Genomic DNA, 20,302 nt, shown 5'->3' on the forward strand with positions numbered 1-20,302 from the left:
AATTGAAAAATGCTTGCAACTGCAAATGTAGTCAAAGGAGATTCAAGTAAAGAAAGATTTTCTGGCTTGGGTAGGGTATATGTCATGAAGAAGCAGGTATCCAGTTGAATAACACATTTCTGCATTTATTGGTATTTTAATTAAGAATATACAGGTTAAAAATTCAGAGGATACAAGAGTACACAATGAAAAATGTAATTTCCTCCCATCCAGATCCCTATCTTGTTCCCCAGAAGTAATGACTATCAATATTTTTTTATCCTTTCAGAAAACTTCCACAGTACTCATCCATCTCCTCCCTACCAACATTTTTTTTTACACAATTGGGAACACAAGACATGCTGTTCTATGTCTTTACCATTTGTCTTGGATATCTTTCCATATTAATATTCTCTCATATAACTATAAATTATTATACTCATTTAATAATATATGATTTTAATTACTTAATAAATAAGTCTTCCCTAACACCACCTTCAAATACTTTTCACCTAAGAAGGGTATAGATGGGAAGAATCATGTGTAGCAAGTGTGTGTGTGTGTGTGTGTGTGTGTGTGTGTGGTGGTGGTGGGGATGGGGTTAAGGGAGATTCACTCAGTTCCCATAGCAATAGGTCAAAACAGTCTGACGTATCATTTCCTCCCAGCAGTTCTGGTTATTCAGACTCCCAAATCCTGTAAATGTAATGAGATGGTGCCCAAGTGTGCTATGGGGAGGTGTTCAGGCTGTTTGCTCCTGTAGTAATTAGCCAGATTTAAATTTCAAAAATCAAGAATTTTAAATTTTTACTTTTATTTTATAGAAAAGAAAATAACCAAAGTCTTTCTAGGGAACCGCAAGACTACAAAAGTCATCCCACCTCTGCTCAAACACCTTCAGGGAAAGTGACTTCTTTATTAAATAAGACAGTGCCATCTGTCCCCTTGCCTCCAAATGGAAACATTACTTCAAACATTCTGTAACTTTTTGTTCAAATGCTTAATGGAGCTGGCAGGACAAAGATCTTCCATGTGGATGCCTGTGAAAATATGTCTTTACCAGAAGATAACATTTTACCCAGAAAGGCAGTACAGCATAATGGCTCAGATAGAGGGTGCTAGACCCAACTTGGTGAGCTATTGTATCATGCTCTGCCTCTATTAGCTGTGTGATATGCGACAGATGATTTAGTCTCTCTATGCTTCAGACTCCCCATCTGTAAAGTGGGGCTAATATTACTACTTACCTTCTATGGTTGTATTAAATGAGTATACATGATTTTTATATATAGTGCTTAGGAGAATGCTTACTAAATATGAGTGCCCAATAATTGCTATTATTTTTCCTACCTCATTCCCCTCCCTCTCAATCCCCCAGCAAGAATAATAAATAGCATTTTAACTCTCTAGATCAGGGATTGGCAAATTAACAGCCCGTGGGCCAACTCTAGCTTACTACCAGTTTTTATACAGCCCATGAGCTAAGAATGTTTTTTTACGTTTTTAAATGGTTGGGGAAAATCCAAAGAAGAAAAATATGTTCTGACACATGAAAATGAACACAGATGTGCTCATTTGTTTACGTGTGGTTTGTACAGTCATGCGTTGCTTAGTGATGGGGATACTTTCTGAGAAATGCATCATAAGGCAATTTCGTCCTCGTGCAAACATCACAGAGTGTACTTACACAAACCTAGATGGTATAGCCTACTGCACACCTGGGCTATATGGTATAACCTATGGCTCCTAGGCTACAAACCTGCACAGCATGTTACTGTACTGAATACTGCAAGCAATTGTAACACAAGAATGAGTATTTGTGTATCTAAACATAGAAAAGGTACAGTAAAAATAAAGTAAAATACAGTAAAAATAGTAGACCTGTATAGGGCACTTATCATCAATGGAGACTGCAGGGCTGAAATTGAGTGGTATGTGAATGTGAAGGTCTAGGACATTGTTATATACTCCTGCAGACTTTATGAACACTCTACACTTAAGCTACACTAAATGTATTTAAATTTTTTTATTCAATAACAAATTAACCTTTGCTCACTGTAACTTTCTTACTTTATAAACTTTTTAATATTTTTAAACTTTTTGACTCTTCTGCAATAACACTTAGCTTAAAACACACACACATTGTGCAGCAGTACAAAAATATTTTCTTTCCTTATATCCTTATTCTCTAAGCTTTTTCTATGTTTAATTTTTTTTAGTTTTTAAACTTTTTTGTTAAAAACTAGGTCAGAAACAAATACATTAACCTAGGCGTACACAGGGTCAGGATCATGAAGACATCACTGGGTGATGGGAATTTTTCAGTCCCATTATAATCTTATGGGATCACTGTTGTATATGTGGTCCACCATTAACCAACATGCTGTTATGTGCTGCATAGCCTGTAACTGCTTTTATGCTACATCAGCACAGTTTAGTAGTTGTAAAAGAGGACACAGGGCCGGACAAGGTGGCTCACACCTGAAATCCCAGCACTTTGGGAGGCCGAGGCAGGTAGATCACGAGGTCAGGAGTTTGAGCCCAACCTGGCCAACATGGTGAAACCCCGTCTCTACTAAAAATACAAAAATTAGCCAGGCGTGGTGGGGGGCATCTGTAATCCCAGCTACTCAGGAGGCTGAGGCAGGAGAATCGCCTGAACCCAGGAGGCGGAGGTTGCAGTGAGCCGAGATCATGCCATTGCACTCCAGCCTGGGTGACAGAGCGAGACTCCATCTCAAAAAAAAAAGAGGACACGGGGCCCACAAAGTCTAAAATATTTACTCTCTGGCCCTTCACAGAGTTTGCTGACCTCTGTCCTGGATATGAATGACTCCTCTCCTAAGTCTGCCCCAGCTGGCATTGTATCCCAAGGTCTTGCATTCTCACTGCTAGGACCCTAGTGGGTGAACAGAGGAAATGACCTACAAAGAGCGGTTTATTTTTTCTGTAACTTCTTCTTTAATATAAGGGCTACCAAGGGTGGGGCTATCATGAAATGAATCCAGTGATATACTATTGCACTTAATGAAACAAAAAAAGAGAAAGAAAAAATAAAGGAAGGACAGAAAGAAGATGTCACCAGAGTAGAAAAGAGGAAATAGGAATTTTTAAGTGTAACTTCTAAGAAAGATAGTGATAGAATATTCTAAGTTTGGATATTCTAAGAATGCATGCTTCAATTCTGGTAATTTTTAAAAAGAACAGCACAGTTAGCATTACTATTTATAAAGAAGACATAAGGATGTGTATTCATAAATAGATAAAATTAACTAGTGCTATTCTGATGTGAGAATGAATAGTTATCTAAATTTAACATCTTCTTCCACTTTACACAGGAAGATTTGTTCAGTTCTTGTGGAATAAACATCTAAGGTCCTAAACATTAAGTGATTCTTAAGTAAACTGGCATTTAAGACAAATGCATATGTAATCAATGATGTTCTGATACTAGCAAGAATCTGAACTATGTGCTATAACAAAGTCTACCATCCAGCCACACACCTCAGCAGCTCTCCTTACCTCCCTGCAGATCAATGCTAAGGCTTTCTTCCGTGCAAAGGCTGAAGATCCATTTGGTTGATGGAAAACAGTCCTGCCACTGAAATTGTTTCAATCATCACTAGACCATTTTATATCCTGCCTGTCCACTGGCAAAACATGCTTTCTTGTGCTTTATATCTTTTAAAGTAAGGCTTCTTGGAAACACTTTAAATTCACACAGCAGGCCAGGTGCAGTGACTCATGCCTGTAATTCCAGCACTTGTGGGAGGCCAAGGGAGGATCACTTGAGCTCAGGAGTTTGAGACCAGACTGAGCAACACAGGGAGACCCTGTCTCTACAAAAAATTAAAAATAAAAAAAATTAGCCTGGTGTGGTGGTGCTAGCCTGTGGTCCCAGCTACTAGGGAGGCTCAGGTGGGAGGATCACTTGAGCCCAGGAATTCGAGGCTGCAGTGAGCTATGATTGTATCACTATACTCCAGCCTGGGCAATAGAGTAAGACTCTGTCTCAAAATAAATAAATAATAATAATTAATTAATTCACATAGTACTTTCACAGTTATTCTATCATATTGCCTTCACAGCAACCCAAGGGGAAAAAGTAAAGCTCAGAGAATTGCCCAACTAATAAGTAGTGAGGCCAAGACATGAACTCACATCTTCTGGCCTCAAGTCCAGGGCACCTTCCTGAATAATTATAGTGGTTAACAGCACAGGCTCGACAGACAGACAGAGCGGGCTTTGACTCTGACTGTGAACCTGGGAAAGTTACTCACTTTCTGACCTCGTGTACAAAGTGGAGAACATAATAGAAACGACCACACTGGTTATAGTGAAGTGAAAATGCAATATGTGTGCAAACATCCCTTCAGTGTTGGCTACAATTTGCAGTAAGAAAAGGATGAAATGATATGGATATCAAGGCAGGGATTGATACAAGAGCATTTCCAAAGGACACTTAGGCCTGACCAATGAACTTATCATTCTAGATGGATGAAGATGAGCTAGAGGAGATAAAGGGCAGGAGCTGGGGAGAACGGTGCAGCCAGTGGGGACCAGATGAGGCAGGACAAGGGGAGATGCCCAAAGTGCAGGGAATGATGGGGGCTAAGGGCCAGAGCTCAGAGGGCAGCCATTTTTCACCACAGAGACTGTGTCATCATGACAGTGGTAGGCACTGACGTGACTCCCTGAGCCAGCAGGGGAGGGGACACTGAGGGAGAAGCGCACAGGGCTGAGGAGTGGACTTTGAGATCATCCCCCACTTGGAGTGCAGCAGGAGGCAGATAGGCATGTAATGACAATGCGGGCTGGGATGAGCAAGGAGCAGAAAGCATGCCCCAGAAACAAGTGGGGGACTTAAAGGAGGGGAGGCTAGCAGCCTTCACTTAGGCTCAGAGGTCAATGAGAATGAAGTCTCTGGGCTTGGCAGAATAAAGGCAATAATACTTCCCAATGAACCATGAAAATTGTTCCATTAACTTCTATCATTACTGCTGTGGCATAAAGTGAGGAGCCTAAAAGAGGCTGCTCACTGTGGAGGAGACAAGGAAACCTCTCTCTAACTGAAGTACAGATTCATGCAATGCCAGAGGCCGAGGCTGAGTTTAATGGGCACAAAGTGTTGCTAGTGATTAATGAACTCACAGTTTGTGCTGGGCCTCGAAGGTTGAATAGGCTTCTGATGATAAGCAAGGAGGAGAAAACACTCCAGCTATAGGAGACCACATAAGTAGAGGCTGGGAGGTGTGGAGCACCACAAATCCCAGAGACAGAGGAGAGTGGCCAAAATAAGGCATGAGGGCCAGCAAGGGTAAGTAAAACTAGACAAGCAGATGGAGGCGAGATTCGGGAAGACGACACATATTCATACCATACCAAGGAGTTCTTTGTAGGAAATAGTCATCAACAGTTTTTGAAAATGGATGAGACATGATTAAATCTGTGCTTTAGAAAGAATACCAGATGGAGTGCAGAAGCCTCAGGAGGCAGCAGGGCTGGTCAGGAGACTTCTGTAGCAGCCCAGGCCAGAGACAGCACAGGCCTGAGCAGGGTGGTGATCTGAGGAAGAGCAGGGTAGGGAAGGGCGGTCCCCCAGAGAGACAGGGCTTGGCAAGCAATGCAGGAGGGCACACTGAGAGGCTTGCAGCTGGGTGATTGGGAGCAGGTGGCACCATCTACAGACTTAAAAACGTGAGGGTCAGGTGTGGTGGCTCATGGCTATAATCTGAGCACTTTCAGAGGCTGAGGCAAAAGGATCCCTTGAGCCCAGGAGTTCAAGACCAGCCTGGGAAACACAGGGAGACCCTATCTCTATTAAAGAAAAAAAAAATTGAAAAAGAAAAAAGAAAGTCAGCTGGGCGCAGTGGCTCATGCCTGTAATCCTAGCACTTTGGGAGGCCAAGGCAGGCGGATCACCTGAGGTCAGGAGTTCAAGACCAGCCTGGCCAACATGGTGAAACCCTGTCTGTACTAAAAATACAAAAATTAACCAGGTGTGGTAGCACATGCCTATAATCCCAGCTACTCTGGAGGCTGAGGCAGGAGAATTGCTTGAACCCAGGGGGCAGCAGCTGCAGTGAGCTGAGATTGTGCCACTTCACTCCAGTCTGGGTGAAAGAGCAAAACTCCATCTCAAAAAAAGAAAAAGAAAAACAAACAAACAAAAAAAACAAGTCAGGAGGCAGCCTCAAGTAGGTGCAGATGAGAGTGTTCTAGATACAAGGAGAGAGAGAGGGATCAAAGGTGACCAGTTCCTAGCGTGGGTACCTAGATGGCTGCTGAGGCCATCATCCAAAACAGAAGGAGATACACATTGGCTATGAGAAGTGTTTGATTTTATTGATTTAGAGGCAGGGTCTTGCTCTGTCACCCAGGCTGGAATGCAGTGGTGCAATCACTGTTCACTGCAATCTTGACTCCCTGGGCTCAAGCGATCTTCCCGCCTCAGCCTCCCAAGTAGCCAGAACCACAAATGCGTGCCACCATGCCCGGTAAATTTTGTTTTTTTTTTTTTTTTTTTTTTGCATAGATGGGGTTTCACCATGTTGCCCAGGCTGGTCTCGAACTCCTGAGTTCAAGCGATCCACCTGCCTCAGCCTCCCAAAGTGCTAGTATTGCAGGTGTGAGCCACCGCGCCCAGCCATGTTTGATTTTAGATGTGGTAGGGTAAGGTTCCTGAGTTGAAGTTTCAAAATCAACTTTATCAAGCTATAATTCATATATTGTAAACTGAAATCATTTGAAGTATATAATTTAATTAATTCTGACAAATGTATATACCTGTGCAGGGCCAGGTTCATGGGCTGTTTGACCCCCCAGTGGTCACACAGAGTCCTACTCCTTTTTTTTTTTTTTTTTTTTTTTGAGAAGGAGTCTTGCTCTGTCACCTAGGCTGGAGTGCAGTGGTGCAATCTTGGCTCACTGCAACCTCCGCCTCCCAGGTTCAAGCAATTCTTCTGCCTCAGCCTCCCGAGTAGCTGGGATTACAGGTGCCCACCACCATGCCTGGCTAATTTTTGTATTTTTTAGTAGAGATGGGGTTTCACCATGTTGGTCAGGCTGGTCTTGAACTCCTGACCGCAGGTAATCCACCCTCCTCGGCCTCTCAAAGTGCTGGGATCACAGACATGAGTCACCGTGCCTGGCCGAGTCCTACTCTTAGAAGGGCCACAGGCTTGGGGTTTAGTGCTCTGAGTTTCACAGTGTGAAAATTTCTTAGTAATTTTACCTTTGAATTTTTGTTTTGTCAATGAAATCCGACGGGATAATGGAGCCTGTTGGGGGAAGGGGGTTGGTGCCTTAGCTGCTGCTGAGTCTCACCTCTTGTCACCCCCTACTACCCCCAATCCCCACCTTCACCCTACCCAACGCCCAACCCCATCTAGGGCAGGGCATGGCAATACCCCCGTACATTCAGAGTGAGACACGCGAGCGTCCTGTCCACCACAGTCATGACACCAAGCACATCCTGGCACAGAGGGTGCAATCCCTCGAGGGTCACCCATCTGCTATGGGACGATAGCTAGGAAGGGGAGTGTTCCCGTACCCAAGGAAACACATTAAACAGTAAATAAAAACAGCATAACAGGTTGACAGAGACCACAGAGAAAAGGAAAGCTTTCTAATTTAGTACCTTTAGTGGCACTTTTCCCTGCTTCTTCCTGTTTTCATTTTGCACTAAGCCATGCAAATGATGCAGCCAGCCCTGCACCTGTGTAACTACTGCCACAATCAGGATAGAGAGTATTTCCATCGCTCAGGAATTTTCCTCTAAGCCCACTGCAGAGTCAATCCTCCCCCACCCATGGCACACCTCGACCACTGATCTACTTTCAAGACAGCTGAGTTTTAAAACTTGTAGCAGGAGGCCGGTGCAGTGGCTCACGCCTGTAATCCCAGTGGGAGGCCAAGGCAGGCGGATCACCTGAGGTCAGGAGTTCGAGACCAGCCTGGCCCCTGTCTCTACTAAAAATACAAAAATTAGCCGGGCGTGATAGCACATGCTTTGTAATCCCAGCTACTTGGGAGGCTGAGGCAGAATTGCTTGAACCCAAGGGGCAGAGGTTGCAGTGAGCAGAGATCGTGCCATTGCACTCCAGCCTGGGCGACAGAGCAAGACTCCATCTCAAAAAAAAAAAAAAAAAAAAAAGAAAAGAAAAAGAAAAGAAAAGAAAACAAAACAAAACAACCTTGTAGCAGGGCTCTGGATCTCTGATCTGGAGCTCAGGAAAAGCAGGGCTGGAACAGATTTGGGAGTGATCCCATAGGGGTAACCTTGGGAGAGCTGAGATAACCCAGAGAAGTGTAAGCGGCTGGGGTGGGCCAGCCCCATCCAGGGATGAAGACAGGCGCAAGAAGAGAAGAAAGTGCAGGTGGAGGGCAGGAGAATTTGCCATATCCAGGGCATATGGACTCATAAGAAAAACTCACAGACATATTAAAAGTAGTTGGAAGTTGGGTTTGCTCTGTTAATGAAGGATTAGGGAAAGCATATGTAAGAGAACCTAGAACACAAACAGTCCTCTTTGGAAGCCAGTTTGTCTTTCAAGAGAAAGCAAACAAAACACCACATCCTTGCAGAGCCTTCCAGGACCCTACTCCTGCTTCTTGGTCTAGCCTCCTCCTCCTGTCCCTAATTTTGGCATAATTGACTGCTCCTTGTCATCCAGATCTGTTTTAACGTCACCTCCTCAGAGAGGCCTTCCCCAGTCACCAATCTAAAAGAGCACCCAGTGGTCACATCAATTTAATGCAATATGCCATACTGTCCCTATCACTTTTAATGTCTGCCAGGCCCTCCATTTCAGCCACGACCACCTCCCGCAAATCACCCCTTAAAAGAACAAGGACTTTGCCTCATTCAGAGCTCAATTTCCAGGGCCTGGAAGAGTGTCAGGCACGTGGCAGATGCTCAATAACTGTTGAATAAAAAGGAATGATAGGCCGGGCGCGGTGGCTCACGTCTGTAATCCCAGCACTTTGGGAGGCTGAGGCGGGCGGATCACCTGAGGTCAGGAGGTCGAGACCAGCGTGACCAACATGGCGAAACCCCATCTCTACTAAAAATACAAAAATTAGCCGGGCATAGTGGTACGCATCTGTAATCCCAGCTACTCAAGAGGCTGAGGCAGGAGAATGGTTTAAACTTGGGAGGCGGAGGTTGCAGTGAACCGAGATCGTGCCACTGCACTCCAACCTGGGCGACAGAGAGAGAGTCGGTCTCAAAAAAAAAAAAAAAAAAGGAATGACAAGTCATAAAAAAGAATGAGTCGTACCACCCAAAGTGTAGACTTCACCTGCGGGGAGGGAGGCTGGAACTGGCAAGGTTGGAGGCAAAACTGTACCTACTGTACATTTCTCGCCCAATCCTACTTGCACATGAACTCCCTCCCCACCCCTTTAGTCTCTCGGGCCCTTACTCTCTTTATCCGGCTCTTTTGCAAACATTTCCCATGATATTCTCCCTTCACCGTCACAGTCCTTATGCTCATTTCCCAAAAGAGCTTCTCCGATGATCTCTCCCAGGTTGGCCGAGTGAGCGGGCCTAGCCTACGCTCTCACCCCAGTGCCACCCCAGTGGGAGCGCCGCCCGAGCCCGCCCCCTCGCCCCGCGCTCGCCGCTCCGGCAGCCCAAACCCAGACGCTAAAGCGCCGAACTGGGGTTCCGGGCGCTGGAGGCCGTGGTCGGCCTCGTACTAGATGAAGGCCCATCCCGCGCGCGCAGGCCCGGAACCCCGCTCCGCTCACCCTCCGCGCGCTGCCGCGTTGCCCTGGCAACGGTAACCACAGCGAGGCCTTGCCACACGCCCGGTGATTGTGCGCGCGGCCCCGCCCCCGAGGCGCACGCCGGCCCAGCGCCCACAGCTGCGGCGGCCTAGGTGCCGCGTGGGGCAAGCAGGTGCCTCGCGTCCAGCCGGCTCCGCTGCTGGCTGCCTCGGAAACCGGCCGCGCTCCTCCCAGCGAGGCGTGGCGGGGAGGCGTAGTGAGGCTGGGCCCGTGGCGGTTTCCTGAGGAGGGCCGAGAAGGGGCCGGGGGTGCTAGGGGAACGGGCGCTGGGGGCAGCGGCCCCGGTGGATGCTAAGGGCTTCGGGATCGGGAGAGTCCACCACGCCTGCCTGCTCGGCTGAGAATCGCCATGGTAATCCCCGTCTCCCTAAAGTACCGGGGGCCAGGGCGCGCGCCGTGGAGCCCCAGGGTGTCCCGGAGAGGCGCGGGCGCCGAGGTCACCGCCTCTCCCTGGGGTCGACCTCAACGCGTGGCGAAAAGATGGAGGGACAAGGGGTGCCCGGCGGTCCGCGCCTGCTGGGGGCGCAGCAGTCGCGGAGTCAGGCCAGCCCTCTTTCCAGGTTTTAGGTCGTAGTCCTGTTGAGCAGCCCTCACACCCAGACGGTTGATGTGGAAAATAAAGGGAGGGTGGCACCGTGGTGTGGCACCTCAGGGCGCCAGGCCATGCCCACAGTGACGGGTCCGAGCTGTTAGCTGCCGTCGCCACCCTGGGTGCCCGCGCGGGATTCTCCACTGCTCTGCAGACTCAGGAAGCAGAGAGTGAGCCTGGTACCACCACCTTGCTGTCAACAGCATTCCTGTTCTCAGCCCTCATCCAGTCACTTACGACCTCCTTCCCACCCTCGCTGCTCTTTCCAGAAGGGCTGTGACCTTCCAGCCCGTGCCCCAAGTCCTCAGGGAGGCATCATTGTCTGCTAAACTAAGTACTGCACGCTTGAGCTGGGCGCACAGAGCCCTTGCTAAAGGGGCCTCAACCTCGAGCTTTCTCTGCCATATCTTCTCTGCTAAACAACAACAAACAAAACGAACAAAAACCCTGCATCCCACACTAAACCCGCGTTCTTCTGGAAGCCCCTTGCGCCTTCCCTGTCTTGATCCGTTTTCTTTGAGGCTTGGATCAGAAGGACCCTGCCTCCTGCTTCCCCATCGCTCCTTCAGCGCCCACAGCCCTTTGCACCTCACCTCTGGTGCTTTGCCTGTTTTTCCTTGGAAAGCCTTATTCCTCATTAGACTCTAGTGTAGGAATCATTAAGTTTCTGTGTTCTTTCAAGTTTGTTTCATGTAAAAGGATTAAGTAAAAATTTCTTGGTTTGAGAGTCATTCCATGGTTGCTATTACCTTTTTTTTTTTTTTTTTTTTTGACAGGGTCTTATTTTGTCACACAGGCTGGAGTACAGTGGTGTGATCACAGCTGACTGAAGCCTCCATCTCTGAGGCTCAAGTGATCCTCCTGCCTCAGCCTCCCAAGTAGCTGGGACCGTAGGCAGGAATCACCATGCCTGGCTAATCTCTGTATTTCTAGTAGAGACAGGGTTTCGCCATGTTGCCCAGGCTGGTCTCAAACGCCTGGGCTCAAGGGATCCGCCCACCTTGGCCTCTCAAATTGCTGGGATTACAGGCATGAGCCACTGTGCCCAGCCAACTGCCATTTCTTTCAGGGCCCAGGGAACTGAGGCAGAATGCTGTACATAGCCATTGAAGCAAATGCCAGTTAATTCATGCTCCTTGAATGAAGGTCAAACACATTAGTGCACAGAGCCTGCAAGCCAGAGGGGAACCTTGCCTACCTTTCCTGCCTCAGCTGCTCTCACTGGCCCCCTTGGCTGCTTGTGGGCTGGCCATGTTGGCCTTTTTTGGGTTTCTGTCTCTTTGTGCACCTTCTCTCCGGCCTCAGAGACTTTGCATAGGCTGTTGGTCTTGGAATTCCCTACTCTGGGCCCACAGGCCACTCTTAGGGAGCCCTTCCTTTGATGGCCCAGACTAGGTCAGCCCTTGCCCATCTTGTGCTATTATAATTCCATGTGTTATAGGCATTATAGGGTCTTTCTTTATTAATTTCTTTGTTTTTGTTTTTTTTTTAGAGATAGGGTTTTGCTTTGTTGCCCAGGCTGGAGTGCGATGGCATCATACATAGCTCACTTTGGCCTTGAATTCCTGGGCTCAAGGGGTCCTCCCACCTCAGCCGCCTGAGTATTGGGGACTACAGGTGTGTGCCACTGAGCCCAGCTAATTTTTTAAATTTTTGTAGAGACCAGATTTTGCCATCTTTCCCAGACTGGTCTCAAACTGGGTGCAAGTGATCCACCTGCCTCGGCCTCCCAGAGTGCCGGTATTACAGGTGTGAACCACCACGCCTGGCCAATAGGGCCCTTTCTTCACAGCATGGGTCATGAGTAAATGCATTTGTGATTAGGTGACTAGTGTCTTTCTCAGACCTCACTGGACTGTAATCATCGTGAGATCTCCTTTGCTCCCCATCTAATACAGGGCCTGGGACACAGTAGATTTTTGTTAAATACTTGTTGAATGAATGAAGGAGGCATCTTAAAATTCAGAAAAGCAGAAATCCACATTTGCTTTCTAAATTCTGTTCTTGCATTGCATCTCAGTTGTGATGTATTCATTCACTCAGCAGATATTTATGCATCCTTGCAGTGTGGCAGATATTGGTGTAGGCTGGGGAAATCAGTGGTAAATTTATAGACAGAATCTCTGGTGAGGGAAATAAACAATAAACATAAACAACAATTACTATTAACTAGTGAAAAGTGCTGCGGGGAAGGAGATGGACAGTGACTCTACTGGGGTTGCTGGGAGACTGTTAAAGACAGACCACTGTACCTCCCCCTGTCCCTAGCCTGGGACAGTCTCAGTTTATGTTTGTTTATATTTGTTGAAGTATCTTGATTTGGGCAATAAATTATATGGTCACTCCAGTTACAGACAGAATATAGACATGGTGTCAGGGAGGTTTTTCTTTTTCTCTTTTTCTTTTTTTTTTTTTTTTTTTGAGACAGAGTTTCACTCTTGTCGCCCAGGCTGGAGTGCAATGGCGCGATCTCGGTTCACTGCAACCTCCACCTCCCAGGTTCAAGCAATTCTCCTGCCTCAGCCTCCTGAGTAGCTGGGATTACAGGCACCTGCCACCGTGCCTGGCTAATTTTTTTTGTATTTTTAGTAGAGATGGGGTTTTACCATGTTGTCCAGGCTGGTCTTGAATTCCTGACCTCAGATGATCCACCGGCCTCGGCCTCCCAAAGTGCTGAGCCACTGTGAGCCACCATGCCCAGCCTGTCAAGGAGGTTTTTCTAAAGAGGTGATATTTGAGCAGAGGCTAGCGTAAAGAGAAGCAACGAATTCTGCCCCTTCAATTAGAAGGTCTGCAGGAAGAGCAAGCATTGCCCAGGGAGAAGCTCGGGGTGTTGGGAACTAGAAGAAAGTCCAGTGTGGCTGGAGTCAAGTGGTTTTCCTTAAGGAGTTTGGAGGGTTTTAAGTTGGGAGCTGCATGTTCTGAGACCAGGAACAGCCAAGAGCCACAAAGTTGTATTGAACCAATCCAAGGAATGGATGGGCCCAGAAACAAAACCTTTATTATTCCCATGTAATAATTTCTTAACAGATTTATTGAGGTGGAATGTACATACAATAAATTTTACATGTTTAAAATGCATGCTTTGGGCATGGTAGCTCATGCCTGTAAACCCAGAATTTGGGGAGGCTGAGGCGAGAGGATAGCTTGAGCCCAGGAGTTCGAGACCTGCTTGGGCAACATAAGAGACCCTCATCTCTATAAAAAGTAGAAAAAATTAGTTGGGCATGGTGGTGCAAATCTGTAGTCCCAGTTACTCAGGAGGCTGAGGTGGGAGGATCGCTTGAGCCTGGGAGATTGAGACTGCAGTGAGCCATGATAGCACCACTGTACTCCAGCCTGGGCAACAGAGTGAGACCTGTTTCAAAAAATAAATAAAAAATAAAATGCACACTTTGATAAATTTGGCAAATGTGTGCATTCATTAAGCCATCACCACAATCAAGATTGTAAATATAGCCATCACCCATTTTTTTGTAATCCACCTTTCTCTCTTGCCCCTCTCTGTACCTCTACTCCCTCCCAACCCTCCCAGGCAATGGCTGGTCTGCCCTCTCTCTAGATTAGTTTATCGTTTCTGAGATTTTATATATATGCAGTCATACATTATGTTTTTTTTTTTTTACTGACTTTTTTTACTTGAGTAATTATTTGGAAATTCATCCATGTTATATCATTTATCAGTAATTATTCCTTTTTAGTGCTGAGTAGTGTTCCATTGTATGGTTATACTATGGTCTATCCATTCACCTGCTGATGGGCTTTTAGGTTTTCTTTCTTTCTTTCTTTTCTTTTCTTTCTTTCTTTTTTTTTTGACAGGGTCTCATTTTGTCACCCAGGCTGGAATGCAGCAACTTGATCGTGGCTCACCACAGCCTTAACTTCCCTGGGCTCAGGTGATCCTCCCACCTTAACTGGGACTACAGATGCATACCACCACCACATCTGACTAATTTTTTTTTTTTTTTTTGAGATGGAGTCTCACTCTGTTGCCCAGGCTGGAGAGCAGTGGCTCAATCTGCGCTCACTGCAAGCTCTGCCTCCTGGGTTCACACCATTCTCCTGCCTCAGCCTCCCGAGTAGCTGGGACTACAGGCGCCCACCACCATGCCCAGCTAATTTTTTGTATTTATAGTAGAGACAGGGTTTCACCATGTTAGCCAGGATGGTCTCGATCTCCTGACTTCGTGATCCGCCCACCTCGGACTCCCAAAGTGCTGGGATTATAGGCGTGAGCCACTGTGCCCAGCCAATTTTTTTTTTTTTTTAATATAGATATGGGGTCCCATTTTGTTGCTGGGGCTGATCTTGAACTCCTGGGCTCAAGCAATCTTCCTACCTTGGCCTCCCAAAGTGCTGAGATGACAGGCATGAGCCACTGCACCCAGCCTGTTTCCAGTTTTTAGCTATTACAAATAAAGCTACTATGAACATTCATGTAAAAGTCTTTGAATGAACATATGCTTTCATTTCCACCTTAGGAGTGGAATGGACTGGGTCATATGGTAGACATGTGTTTAAATTTTTAAAGAGACTGCAAACTGTTTTTCAAAGTGGTTCTGTCATTTTAGATTTCCATCAGAGGTGTATAAGAGTTTCAGTTTCTTTACATCTTCACCAATACTTGGTAGGATCAGTCTTTTTGACTTGAGCCATTCCAAAATATATGTGGTGGTATCTCCTGGTTTTCATTGCATTTCACTAATGACTTAATGTTGAGTATCTTTTCATGTGCTTATTTGCCATCTGTATATCTTTTTTGGGGAAGGGTCTATTCAACCTTTGAACATGTTTTATTGAGTGGTTTTCTTACTATGGCGTTTTGAGAGTTCTTTGTTCTCCATATAGGCCTTTATGAGATACATGATTTGCAGATATTTCCCCCAGTCTGAGGCTTGTCTTTTCATTCTCTTAATAATATCTTTTGAAGAACAAAAGTTTTAAATGTTGATGGTGAGTTTATCAAGTTGTTTTCATGAGTTGTGCTTTTAATGTCATATCCAAGAAATATTTGCCTAATAATCCAAGGTAACAAAAGTCTTCTCTATTTTCTTGTAGAAGTATTGTAGTTTTTGGTTTTATATTTATTTCTATTATCTATTTTGAGTTAATTTTTATATATGGTGAGACTATGGGTTGAGGTTCATTTTTTTGTAAATGGATATTCATTATTCCAGCACCATATGTTGAACAAGATTATCTTTGCTTCACCAATACCTTTGTTGAAAATTAGCTGATCAAATACGTGTGGATCTATTTCTGGACTCTATTCTGTCCCATTGTTCTAGTTGCTTATCTTGACACCACTATCGCACCATCTTGTTACGGTAGCTTTATAATAATTCTTGAAATAAGGTAGTATTAGTCTACCAATTTTGTTCTTTTCTTTTTCTTTCTTTTTTGAGACAGGATCTTGTTCTCTCACCCAGGCTGGAGTGCAGTGGCACAATCTCAGCTCACTGCAACCTCTGCCTTCCTGGTTCAAGCGATTCTCCTGCCTCAGCCTCCTGAGTAGCTGGAATTACTGGTGCCCACCACCACACTCGGCTAATTGTTGTATTTTTTAACAGAGACCGGGTTTCACTGTAGTGGCCAGGCTGGTCTCAAACTCCTGACCTCAGGTGATCCACCTGCCTCAGTCTCCCAGAGTGTGAGGATTACAGGCGTGAGCCATTGCACACAGCCTGTTCTTTTTTCCTAAGTCCGCTTTTCCATGTGAATTTTGGAATCTTCTACAAAAAGATGAGAACTTTGAAAATAGTGTCAAACCTTTATCTCACATCCTTTGTGTTTCCATATGAATTTTAGAATCAGTTTGCCAGTTTTTTACAATAAGATGAGAACTTCAAACAAAAATGTCAAACTTTTATGTGAATTTTAGGTCCCAAACCATTTTAAAGATTAAAACACAAACATTAAGTCAAGTGTGGTTGGCATGCAAAAAAGTACAAAGACATAAAGAAATTGAGACCCAGGCCAGGCGCGGTGGCTCACGCCTATAATCCCAGCACTTTGGGAGGCCGAGGCAGGCAGATCACGAGGTCAGGAGTTGAAGACCAGCCTGGCCAACATGGCGAAACCCTGTCTCTACTAAAAATACAAAAATTAGCCAGGCGTGGTGGCAAGTGCCTATAATGCCAGCTATTCGGGAGGCTGAGGCAGGAGAATCACTTGAACCTGGGAGGCAGAGGTTGCAGTGAGCCAATATCATGCCATTGCACTCCAGCCTGGGCAACAAGAGCAAGACTCAGTTTCAAAAAATAAAAAAGAAAGAAAATCAAGACCCAAAGTCTTTAAGAGTTTCTGGTAAAATGTACATCCCTTACCTCATGGGGCTGTTTTACCAGGAGAATGCAGTTACATAGGATTTTCATGTGGATTCTCTCAGAGAAGCCAGGCCACTGCATTGCAAGATACGTCTCATCTTCATTCCCGGGTTTTGTATCTAGGAATGTACTCTATTTCACCTAGCAAAAATGTATTTTAGCAGTTTTTTTTTTTTTTAGACGGAGTCTCACTCTGTCACCAGGCTGGAGTGCAGTGGCGTGATCTCGACTCACTGCAACCTCCGTCTTCCGGGTTCAAGAGATTTTCCTGCCTCAGCCTCCTAAGTAGCTGGGATTACAGGTGCACACCACCACACCTGGCTAATTTTTGTATTTTTAGTAGAGACGGGGTTTCACCATATTGGCCAGGCTGATCTCGAACTCCTGACCTTGTGATCTGCCCGCCTCAGCCTCCCAAAGTGCTGGGATTACAGGCGTGAGCCAGTGCGCCCGGCCTATTTTAGTAGTTGTAACACATGAACTATGTTCCTCTTTGTTTAGCTTGGGACATTTTTTGACCGCAATGCTGTGAATAGGACATCTATTTTATATAAATGCTTACCCCTTGCAGGTGTCCTTGAACGTTTATACCTTCCTCTCCTCTCCCTTGCCTACAAGAGACATTTTTTAATAATATACTTCCATCGGTTATTTTCTGTATGTGTGGGTCAGAGGACATAGAGAAGTTCAACTCAGTTTTGTGCAGTTCTAGCAAATATAAATGTAAAACCAAAAACTATAACCCTTCTAGAAGAAAATATAGAAGATGCTTGTTACTTGGGTTAGGCAAAGATTTCTTGGGTATGACAAAAGCACAATCCATGAAAAACAGGTTGACAAGCTCAAAATGTAATAGTTTATTTCCAGATTAGGATGGTATCCATTCATTTTCCCAGAGAACACTGACCTTATGGGGTAGTCATGGAAAGAGAATAGACACCGAGCCTGGTGGACACTGGTTTCTGCATGCTGGGTAGCCTAACTGAGCCCCTACATTTCCATTTTGAAGGCAGGAATAATACATAGAAATCAGCTCTGAGTGTTGGTGGTGTTAAAGATGATGGCACAGGCCGGGCACAGTGGCTCAAGCCTGTAATCCCAGCACTTTGGGAGGCCAAGATGGGAGGCTCGTTTGAGACCAGGAGTTTAAGACCAGCCTAGGCAACATAGCGAGACTGTCTCTACCAAAAATAAATTAGCCAGAAATGGTGGCTAATGCCTGTGGTCCCAGCTACTTGGGCGGCTGAGGTGGGAGGATCGCTTGAGCCTGGAAGGTCAGGGTTACAGTAAGCTGAGTTTGTGCCACTGCACTCCAGCCTGGGTGACACAGCAAGACTCTGTCTCCAAAAAAAAGGAAGGTGATGACAGTCATCATTTATTGAGTATTTGTCTCACATCAGACATGGTGCTAAGTGTCTTTTTTTTTTTTGCGGGGGGGCGGGGGGAGGCAGAGTCTCGCTCTGTCCCCCAGGCTGGAATGCAGTGGCGTGATCTCGGCTCACTGCAACCTCTGGCTCCTGGGTTCAGGCGATTCTTCTACCTCAGCCTCCTGAGCAGCTGGGATTACAGGCGCTTGCCACCATGCCCAGCTACTTTTTGTGTTTTTAATAGAGATGGGGTTTCACCTTATTGGCCAGGCTGGTCTCGAACTTCCTGACCTCAGGTGATCCACCCGCCTTGGCCTTCCAAAGTGCTGGGATTACAGGCGTGAGCCACCACGCCCAGCCTATGCTAAGTATCTTATATTTGTGTCTCACTTAAACCTCATGACTGCTTAATGAGGTAGAGATTACTTGTAAAACAAGTGCCAACATACATATTTGCATCCTAATTATCAAACTTGTTTTAAATTTAATGTGTATTATGAAAATTTCCAAACATAAATGAAAATAAAATCATAAACTAAATCCTCATATAGCCATTTCTCAGATTCGGAAATAATTAGGATTTTGCCACATTTGCTTTATCTGTTTTTTCTGGGTGGGGGGCAGCGGGGGAGCTGAGTGTTTTAAAGCAAACCTCAGGCCTTCTTTCATTTCATCCCTACAGATTTCAGTGTGCACTTCAGAAACGTGTGGACATCTTCTTCTGTGATTTGCTGCCATTGTCAGACCTAATAGAATTACTAATAATTCCTTGACATGATCAGATTTCCCTGATTAACTCAAAGACATCTTTTTGCAGCTTGTTCAAATAAGAATGCAAACAAGGGCCACAGCTTGCATTAGGTTGGGTCTCTTTTAATCAGGGTGTTTAATAAACATTTGTCAAATTAGATTGCATGTGACTTTCAGAAATTATTATAATTCTGGGTCAGAATTAAACTTTGCTCTCAAAAGGCAGTTCTAGTTGCATTAATTGTTTTCGTTTGCCAAAGGGGGTTTGTCATTTAGAGAAGACAGGACGATGCAAACTGTTTGTTGTGGCTGCTATTTTGACTTATTTCCTTTTAGGAATTTTTTTTCCTTGTTCAATACAGAAATACTGAAAATAATACCAAGTTTATAAAAACTAACTCGGCCTGGCAAGATGGCTCACACCTGTAATCCCAGCACTTTGGGAGTCTGAGGTGGGCAGATCACTTGAGGTCAGGAGTTTGTGAGCAGCCTACCCAACATGGTGAAACCCTGTCTCTACTAAAAGTACAAAAATTAGCCGGGCGTGGTGGGGCACACCTTGTAATCCCAGCTACTTGGGAGGCCGAGGCAGGAGGATCACTTGAGCACGGGAGGTGGAGGTTGTAGTGAGCCAAGAGCATGTCACTACACTCCAGCCTGGGTGATGGGAGTGAAACCCTGTCTCAAAAAAAACAAAAACCAAAAAACTAACTTCCCTCCTCCCATATTTATATTTATCTTTGAAAGCCAGCTAAAGGGAAAAAAGGAAAAGGCCAGGGCAAGTCTCATGGGAAGAAACAGAAGAAACCAGAAGTGGACATTCTCAGCCCCGCGGCCATGCTGAACCTCTACTACATCGCCCACAACGTCGCTGACTGCCTGCATCTACGAGGCTTCCATTGGCCGGGTGCTCCCAAAGGAAAGAAAGGGAGAAGCAAGTGACAGCATTTCACAACACATCTCTGTTACAGACAACAGGACCTGGGGAAGAGAAGTCAGGATAACACAACTGTTGCCAGCAACATAGACTTTACTCCAGACGACTTGAGATGCAAATTAAGTGTGCTTTTCTGTGATGGTGGAAGATCAGGAAATGCACCTTACTTCCTCTGTTATGCCAGATATGGTTAGCCACTTTGGTTTTTTAGGAGCTATAGGATGGGAAAAGCCTGAGTAATTCCTACACAGTGTGCTGAAATTAATAGAACTTTCAGAAATTATTATAATTCTGGGTCAGGATTAAACTTTGCTCTCAGAAGGCAGTTCTAGTTGCATTAATTGTTTTCTTTTGCCAAAGAGCGTTTGTCATTTAGAGAAGACACAGCAAGAAACACTGGGTTTCCTTAGGAACATTCCTCTCTTGGGCACCATTTCCTTTTTTTTTTTTTTTAATGGAAAATAATAAGTACTTTGTTTCTATAATTTTCTTCTCAGCAGTCTGACTCTGTTTGATTTGAATTAGCCACAGGCTCCACGGATGCTAAGATGGTCACGAATGC

General features: G+C 45.4%; 1 protein-coding gene across 2 annotated transcripts; it reads left to right on the forward strand.

Moving 5' to 3' along the window:
* Window positions 1-7,834: 7,834 nt before the first annotated feature.
* On the forward strand, window positions 7,835-20,065 carry SMKR1 (small lysine rich protein 1). Of its 2 annotated transcripts, none has more exons than XM_034964975.3 (2): window positions 7,835-10,123; window positions 19,555-20,065. In XM_034964975.3, exons 1-2 carry the CDS (start codon window positions 10,060-10,062, stop codon window positions 19,743-19,745), a joined length of 255 nt encoding a protein of 84 aa, XP_034820866.1. In that variant the 5' UTR covers window positions 7,835-10,059; the 3' UTR covers window positions 19,746-20,065. The 2 variants fall into 2 exon arrangements, with proteins under 2 accessions (XP_034820866.1, XP_034820867.1); XM_034964976.3 differs by having other exon boundaries at window positions 7,916-10,123; window positions 19,551-20,065.
* Window positions 20,066-20,302: the final 237 nt, after the last annotated feature.

Source organism: Pan paniscus, chromosome 6 (assembly GCF_029289425.2).
Source record: "Pan paniscus chromosome 6, NHGRI_mPanPan1-v2.0_pri, whole genome shotgun sequence".
In the NCBI taxonomy this organism is placed as follows: Eukaryota; Metazoa; Chordata; class Mammalia; order Primates; family Hominidae; genus Pan; species Pan paniscus.